The following is a 9341-nucleotide window of genomic DNA, read 5'->3' on the forward strand; positions in this document are numbered from 1 at the left end:
TGTCTTATCTATGGCAACGCGCACGTTTTCCGTATCTTTACACATCTTGCGCGATGTGTGTGCTCCACATTTTCATCACACCACACGCACGCACCCTTTTTACAACCGAAGCAGTATTGGTTTGTTGGATTGGTGAATTGTTTTTTGTGTTTAGTTTTGTTTTCAGTGATTTTTCACAGATCTATGATGTGACGGCGGCGCGCACCACCGAAACCGTCCGCCACACAGTCCGTACAGACTGCGCGTTGTCGCCACCCCCGCGCAGAGCTATGCACACGTCGCGCCGTCCCCCTACCGCCGGCACATCGCGCCACGCACACATATCGAGCGGCGTGTGAGTGCGGCAAACGCCTGAACCACTGCCGCCGCCGCCGCCACCATCATATATTGATTTTGATATCTTTAGGGGGTGAACAGTGCACGCATTTTGACTCCACTGCCATCTATCAGCAAACATCTAAAACATTTCATTAAATTTTGTTATTTACTAGAGAAACAAACCTAAAAATTAGGTTATTTTGATTTGTAACTTACAAAACAAGGTTATGTATATTTTATATAACCAATAAAGTTAAATATAACATAAATATTAACTTTAAGGGAAAAGAATTATGCGTAGATGAATTTAAATCCATAAAAGGTACAAATTCATCATCAGATAACAGTCTAACCTCTCCACACAGCCCAAAATATGCTGAACTTACTTTTTCACCCCATTCGTCACAAGCAGAAGCAGGTGGACCTATTTTATACAACTCAAAGTTTTTCGTATAGATCAACGCTTGCCGATAGACACAATAAAACTGATAGAAAATCAAATGACTAGATAAATTCCGATTGTACAAAGCGCATCCAATGTGTGTTGTATTGGCTGCATACATTTGCAAGAAATCATTCGAATAATTCGGTATTTTATCATGCAGCAAAAAATCGTAGAAATTAGGATTGTTATACGGATATTTCCTGCTTGCTCCATATGCACTGTACGTCCACGCCGTGAAAGCCATAATCATCTGGGGTATATCAATACGGTTCACGGTCATATTGAAACTAACATAACCATAACCAGTCGCGCCTAGATGCGTGCCATCTAGCGCGATTTTCGGATACACATCTTGATTGAAACAGCCTTTGAGATAGCACCCAGCGAAGAATTCACATTCCAGATCGTAGTTGATGACACGCATGTTTGCAGCCGTAGGGAAGTGGTCACGATGTGCTCCAGATGATATTATATCCCGTAACATGTTAATATTATCACGAATGATAAAGCGAGCTGCATCTGAAAGTGATTTGTAGGGACTGTCGATGTTTCCACAGGTTTCGCGTCGACGACAGCGTGTTTTGCATGGTAAATTTTTGTGATGGCGAGCGCAATATGCTTGTAATTGGGCTGCGGCTTCCGTAGGAGAGATGGTAATATTTTTTAGTGTATGTTTATCCTGACTGTGCTCGTACAGACATTGTGGGCCATCGCAATAATCTTGGATGTAATCCGGGGATGATTCGGCAGAGAGCTTCTTAATAGCATGTTCCAAATTTGTTCTTTCTGTGGATTTTCTTTGTGATGCTATTTTTTCAATCATTAGAAGCAAGAGGAATAGTTTTAGATTGTGATTTTTCTTCATTTTGATTTTGTTGTTGGTTATTGATGTATCATGACACAAAATGTCAGTAAATATTATTTTGTATGTATCACGATGACTTGATTTGTGTATGGTTTGCGTGTCTATTGACAGTTTCCATTTATTCGTTCGATTTTATGCTTGTAGCTTTAAATTTTATGCATGTGGACCTAAGAATGTCCAAAATATTAATTTAAGAAAACAGTTTAATACGAAAACATCAATAATTTAGGGCTAATGAATGTTACCAATGAAAAAATAATTTCCACAGCAGAGTATTTCACCATTTTTGATCCTATTGCCATCAAATATCCCCTATCTGCTGAATTTAATCAAAATTAGTCCTTCACTCAACAAAAAAACTTAAAAACCAGGTTATTTCTATCTGTAACTCACAAAATACAGGTTATGAATATTTTATGCAACCAACAAAACAAAACATAACCCCAAAAACAACTCCAAAGTAAAAGTAATACCCGATGAAGAATTTAAATCAACAAAAGGTCTAAACGGATCATCCGATAATAGTCTAACTTTCCCGCACAAACCAGAATGTATCGTAGATTCCCTTTCACCCCACTCATTGCATGCAGAAGCAGGCGGACCTACTTTATACAACGTAAAATTTTTCGCAAAAGACACAGCTTGCCGATAAACACAATAAAACTGATAGAAAATCAAATGACTAGACAAATTCCGATTATACAACGCACATCCAATGTGCGATGTATTCGCCGCGTACATTTGCAAGAAATCATTCGAAAACTGCGGCATTTTATCACGCACCAAGAAGTCGTGATAGTTCGGGTTAATATACGGATACTCAAGAGTAGATCCATAGCCATTGAACGTCCATAACATGAACGCAGTAACCATCTCGGAGATTGAAATACGATTCACGGTCATATTGAAACTAATGTAGCCATAACCAGTCGCGCCGAGATGCGTGCCATCAAGCGCAATTTTCGGATACACATCTTGATTGAAACATCCTTTGAGATAGCACCCGGCGAAGAATTCACATTCCAAATCGTAGTTGATAACACGCATGTTTGCAGCAGTATGAAAAATATCACGAAATGATCCAGTTGCTATTACGCTGCGCATTGTGTTTATCCACGTGCGAATGCAATGACGTGCTTTATCTGAAATTGATTTGTAGGGACTGTCGATGTTTCCACAGGTTGTGCGTCGACGACAGCGTGTTTTGCATGGTAAATTTTTCGGATGGTGAGCGCAATATGCTTTTAATTGAGCATCGGCTTCAGCGTGGAGATTGAAGTATTTTGCAGGGAATGTTTATCAGCACTTACATTGTATAGACACTCACACATTTCTCTGTTGCATTCTTCTTCGAAATAATCAGTGTCTGCGTAGAGCTTGCTGGCAGCCCGTTCAAAAATGGCGCTTTCTTCGAAAACAGCTCTTTCTTCATATTTTGTTCTTGAAGCTATTCTTTTAACCATTATTAGGAAAATTATTAGTTTTAAAGATTGCATTTTCTTCATTTTGATTTTAAAGTAAAATTAATATGTCAAGCAAAGTAATGTCAGATGATTCTTTTGTGCGCATGCGCGATAACTTGATTTGTGTGACGTTTGCACCTATGATAATTTGATAATACCCTAAATATAACCCCAAGGAAACAATTTAATACATTAAGTTAATGATAAAAAAGCAACGAATATTTTAATCAAGCAGTTTTCAACTCGCATCACTGTCACAATCATTTGGATCGTAATCTTTATCATCCTCATCATCATCATCAATATCTAGGTCCTCCAGGTCTTGGAAAAGTGATTCATCCACTTTTACTGCATCACCTTTAACATAATTAATAAAATATATACCAAAATAACATAGAATACGTTTTTTATACCTTCATCTAAGAACTTGAGATCAGATTCATTGAGTGTTTGATCTTGCATGAATAATTCCCTTCCTGTTAACTTCTTACCATCTCGTTCAATTGCTTCGCGTTTTTTAGCAATACCCATTTCATCTTCAAATTGTATCTTCCACTTCATAAAACTTTCAACTGTTACTTTAGTGCCTTCAAAACGTTTCTAAACACAAAAAAAATATAAATTTATTATAAAATAGAGGAAAATATAATAAAACAAAACCATTTCAGCAGCTTCATCTTCTTTCTGCTTCTTAATCGCGGCTTCTTCAACCATTTTTTTGTGTTCATCCCATTTGACATTCAACCATTCTTGTGCTGATGACACCAATGTGAAAATCATTACCATACCTAAGTTTTCAGTAACCTTTGGGCAAAAATACTCAATATAATAATATAATACTACAAATACTATTAAAATTAACCTGTTCTTGTAAATGCAATAACAGTTCCTGTTCGAAATCATCTTCAAAGTTAACAGTGTCCTCAATTTCCATGTGAGGTGCTTCATCTGGATACTTGCTAGTGTAGGTAAAGACTAAATTACATGTGAGTCCTTCTTCTGTGTCTGCATCATACTCTTCGGATTTGATTGGTATCGAAAACTTGTGGTGAGGCTCTGATGTTAATACTAAAAGCAAGGTTTATGGTTAGGTTATATGCAAATATTTACAAAATTAACGTAATTACTTACTTGTAACATCACCGTAATAAATTGATTCTAATGCTTCTATTTCATTCGTTTGTTCTTCTTTATAGTCCATTGTGAATTGTACTGTAGTTAATTAGATATTTGGGAATAAACATGCGGCGAGAAACAAGTATTTTGACTTTTTTGATAAAAGTGACGGGGTTATATGGGTATTTATTGGTGTATGTTGGGTTGCCTACGTTGCATATCTGCTAAAGAAAGATAAAATATCTCAAATAAAACTGACTTTAAATCAAAACTTGCATAAAATTCACAAATAAAACATATTCAGCTTGTTATTATGGTACTTATTAATGTAATTTATATTCTTCTTGTATATTGCTTTTAAAAATTGAAAACCTGAAATTTGTACACCGCGTTTGTATCGTGCATGTAAAGTTGCCTATAGTCAAGTAAAAAATCTGCACAAAAATAAGGATAAAACAGGATTCAACGTTTATTTTATCTATTTATCATATTTTTATAATGTACGCCGTGAAGTAGGCGATAAAAATATGCGATATTGTTAATGTAATGGATAATGGACATGCGCGTGATATAATAATTATTGAATCGTAAAGAAAATGCATAAAAGGTGTCATAACAAAACAGCGCGTTATAAATGCACGCGTAGTAATGAAAAAAAGGGTGAAAAAACTGGCGGACGAAGCAGAAACAGGACGTAATCTTTGCTGTGAGCGAAAAGAACAAATAAAACTTTACGGTTATGCGCCGTCCATTACTATCCCATCGCATTACATTATCACATATTCGTTCAAGAATTCAGCGCTTATCTGCCACATTAAACCACAAACATAAGAGAATATGAGTTTTATACATGCAATAGTTGAATATTTCAATAAACGCAAATAAAATATTTGTTGTTTACGTTGAAATTCGTAGTTTTTGAATTGCAACACAAAAAAAAGTAAACACACAACGTTTGATAAAGATCTGCGCGTGTTGTGTGCTGTGTGTGGTTTGGCAGTGGCGTTGAGGACGGCGTGGAAACAGTTGTGCGCGCACTTTCCGCCAATTCGCAAGCAGAGACGAGCCGCCGGCGTAGACCAACGCCGCCTCCGCGATTCACGAACGCGCCGCGGACGCGAACACAACGCGAAATTTTTCTTGCGCTTATCTTGTGCGTGTTTCACTCTCAAAACTATCAAAAACATTCAAAAACAATAAAATAATTCAAATATTTCGTTAAAATTAATTTAAAGTGCATGAAATTGAATTTAAAAAATAAACTACATCTTGTTTAAGTAAAACTTTGAAATAATAAATATGTGACATGTAAGTGTAATCGAAAAACTTTAAAAAACACTTTGTTCTTCAACGCAACCCGTGTCGGATGTAAACAAACGCGACAAGTGCGAATAAACAGAGTTAATTTTAGTTTGACAAACTTTGCTGTCACTTCAAAAGTGTTGAGAGATGTACATTCAAGAATTTCCAGTCTCCTGGATATAATACACACTTTAAAAGTAAGTTTTGTTTAATTTTTTTTAGAAAAATTAAATTTTTTTGATTTAAATTAAGTAATTTAACGTTTTAAGCGTTTAATAAATTATTTATTTGTATAAATATCATGCAGTAATTACAGTGGCACTGCGTAATTACAAACTATAAACCTGTGTTGTTGGTGGTTTATTATAAGCGCGAATAAAAGCGCTGCGATGCGTCGATATGCTGCGGCCGCCGTCGGCGTGCCGGAAATTAATGCGGCGGCGGATGGCGACGGAGCCAACGACAGATTTCCGTACTGTATGCATCGGCAAATGTTGGGAATTCTCCTGCATTGCAATAATAATTTTTGTTTTGTTAATTTACAACTAAAAACAACAAAATTATTGAAAATTTTAGAAAATTTCTTTGAAAAAATTGAATTTTCTTAAAATTTTATACAAAAACATCAAATTTTTATGCTTAAAAGCAAATAGAGTGAAATCTAAGTCATAACAAAAGATAATCTGCTTCAAAACGATCATTTTATGAGGTTTTTATTTGATTTTTCGCTAAAATTTGCTTTAATTCATTAAAAATTAACTTTTTTTGCAAAAATAATAAAATCGCCAATAAAATTACAAGTTTTGTAATTTTTTATCAATTGTCCTGTAACAGGTTTAACGAAATTAAATATTCAGCGCAAAGTTGAACGTTAAAACGGTTACGTTTCTAGTGCTTCAGTTAAAAAACTGTTAATTAACTTTCTGCTTTCCCGCATCGCGTAGGTTGTTAGAGAAACACGTGCATTTTTGCGTTTATTAGCGTCCAGCCAGCCGACCAGCAATAATTGCACGTCGAGGATTATTAATTTTATAACGTCACGTTAAACTTTGTTACAAAAAAACGCACACAAACAACGTTATACAACACCACAATTTATAAAAACTGCGCCATCTGGTATCAAATATCACAAAATACTAAAAACTAAAAAAAATTAAAATTAATTGAAATATTAAACATTTATTTGGTTTATTTTTGATTTTACGTAGTCCTTTGAATGTAAGTTTCACATTCTATAGCAAGATATTTTATGCTATTGTTTCTTTAGAAGTTGCGATCCTTCGGAAATTTGATTGAGTTTTTGTTGTATTTCAATTTCCGGTTAATAATAGTGCTTTTAATAATAATACACGGTATCCTTTCACCGTTGGCACTAAAATTACGCTGCGTAATGGAAAAGCGCCGTCGAAGAAAGTCTAAACTAAAGCAACAATCAAAAAACAACAAAAACAGCGCAAAAAAAAATCATCAAACAAAATTGAAACACTGCCTTTGTGTTGGATAAACCGCTGTGGTGCACACTTACACGGCTTGTTTAAAAGTTATAAGTTACTGCGGTTGTTTTTTATTGAACTTTATTGCAAATTACTTTCTATTTAGATGGAAAAACTTGGTTATGTATAGTGTGTTGCCTACTAAAGGAAATAAATTACGATTTATTAGTCTACAAAGGGTAAAACTGTGTTTAATAACAAAATTACATTAGAGTAACATTAGAGTAACATATAAATATTAAAAAATAAGATTTAGAGGTTAGGTTTCTATTTGTGAGGTTAAAATTTAAAAAAATGAAATATTTCTGTTTGTTTTAATATTATTCAAGATAAAACGTGAGTTATTCGAAAACTTTTTACTTTTCACGCGTTTTTTATTGTTTTTGTTGTGTGGTTTGTTATTTCAACTTGTTTGGGCTCCCTAAACGAAAATTAATTGAGTTTTTTCTTTGACTACATTTTTCTGCTTCCATTCACTCGTAAAATGTTTGTTTCTTTTTTAATTTTTTTCTGTGTGTTAATATTATTAATGTTTGCACAAACGAAGCGATTAAAACGTGATAAAAATCACGCGCAGACGGCGAGAGGAAGCGAATCGAAAATTACTCTCTCTCGACATTGGCGCAATTAATTTCAATTTCGCTTCTTTCGGTCTCCGTGAAACGATGAAGCGATCTGTTGAATGTGCGCCAGCGAAAACAATCCTTCAAACAAAGTTTGATATTGAATAAACATTAAACATTTGGACGCATTCAAACATTCAAAGGAAGCGGGAACTCTCTGCGCTGACGTTGTTGCTTTACAACATTTGGGTTTCTATTCTTAGAAATGAAAATAGAATTAAAATTCCCAAAATGTCAAGAAATAAAAAATCAACTCAAACTATCTTTATATAGATCTCTAGTTTTTACTCTCTTGTTCTAAACATAGTATGTGTCAATTAAATCAATAAGATTCGCCATTTAATTTTAAACAAATTAATTATATAAAGAATTGATAATAATGCACTTCAGCGCGCCATCTCGGATTCAACTATTTAACTATAACTATGATTGAATCTCAATGCCAACATTTATCCTATAGAAAAAGGCTGTCTTTGGGGTTTTCCCGGCAATTATTCGAATTTTTCTCGCCGTAAAAACCATCCTTGGACTTTAACAAACATTTTAAAATAAGAATGGGCCAAATTGGTCACGGCGTTGTTGAGTTATGCGTTTACCAACAGATTTTGCGATTCATTTTTATATTATAGATAGGTTGTATTGCATCCTTTTGTATTTTAACCTCTAAGATATGCAACCCAATGTACAGCTAAAATTATTTGTCGTGATATAATTTTAATTTAATAGAATTCACGCGATAATTGGTTTTAAAGCTTTTTATCTTTATAATTCAGAGAATTTTTTGCTCTAGAATGCGCGATGCGGTAGGTGCTTAATTAAAATGTAAATTAATTCTTTATTTGAAGCACAAAAGACGAAAGGTTCTTTCATTCCCTTTCTCTTCAGAGACCATTCTGTTTGTTATGACAAAGAATCACGCGCCAATGAGGGGTATTATACCCACCTTTAAAAGTCTAGAACCTGCTAGAATAACATAGATTCATAGGCGTCAAAGGTAATTGTATTGAAATGTGAAATAATGAGATTCTAGCTAGAAAAAAACTGTTGAGGAATAATTCCACATTTTATACCCTTCAAATGGAATTTATCACAACAAAAAATAGCCTATATCAATTTTCACATTATAAAATATCTCTATACAAAAATTTATTAAAATATCTTCAGTGGTTTTTGCGTAAAAGTGTAACAAACATACAAATAAATAATACTGAGTAAGCAAAAGTGATTGTCAGGTGTGGGGTTCGAACCCACGCTCTCATACGAGAACCAGAGCTTAAATCTGGCGCCTTAGACCGCTCGGCCAACCTGACTTGTTGCAACAACATAAAATAAACAATAACATTGTTATAGCTACCCATAACTATAACTCCTCATTCACTGTTAAACAATTAACCGGCAAAACACTATTTTTACCTCAACAAAGCAATACAATAAAAAACTACAATATAAATTGTGAGACGATGTAAAAAGAGTGAAAATTTAAATATTTACACAAAACGTCACATAAATTATCCCAACATTTGCATAGGTTTCAATGTTGAACGTTAAAAAGTTCTAGTGATAAAACGCGTGTTAGAGACACATTGCGATCGGGCGATCTATTTGTTTGACTTCTGTTGCGTTTATTTTCGTTGCACGAACCGTGTGCTGATATGAGCCACGAAGTGATTGTTCACAACTTGGGCCTCTACGGCGTCGTATATCATGTGCGCGATA

The 9341-nt window shown here is 34.5% G+C and overlaps 1 protein-coding gene and 1 non-coding gene across 2 annotated transcripts; both read right to left on the reverse strand.

Annotated features, from left to right (window-relative positions):
• Nucleotides 1-3288: 3288 nt before the first annotated feature.
• Nucleotides 3289-4391, reverse strand: LOC135792581 (RWD domain-containing protein 1-like). The gene is made up of 5 exons (XM_065303243.1): nt 4223-4391; nt 3954-4159; nt 3752-3895; nt 3505-3691; nt 3289-3448 (listed from the first exon to the last, which is right to left on the reverse strand). The coding sequence occupies exons 1-5, from the start codon at nt 4290-4292 to the stop codon at nt 3330-3332; spliced, it is 726 nt and encodes a 241-aa protein (XP_065159315.1). The 5' UTR covers nt 4293-4391; the 3' UTR covers nt 3289-3329.
• A 4460-nt stretch (nt 4392-8851) lies between these two features.
• TRNAL-UAA (transfer RNA leucine (anticodon UAA)) lies at nt 8852-8935 on the reverse strand. The gene has a single exon. It is a non-coding gene; the product is annotated as a tRNA-Leu (tRNA).
• Between the last annotated feature and the right edge of the window lie 406 nt (nt 8936-9341).

Source organism: Atheta coriaria, unplaced genomic scaffold, assembly GCF_025399875.1.
Source record: "Atheta coriaria isolate IRGN ID8LTWV9N9 unplaced genomic scaffold, Caltech_Dcor_3.1 hic_scaffold_5_pilon, whole genome shotgun sequence".
Classification (NCBI taxonomy): Eukaryota; Metazoa; Arthropoda; class Insecta; order Coleoptera; family Staphylinidae; genus Dalotia; species Dalotia coriaria.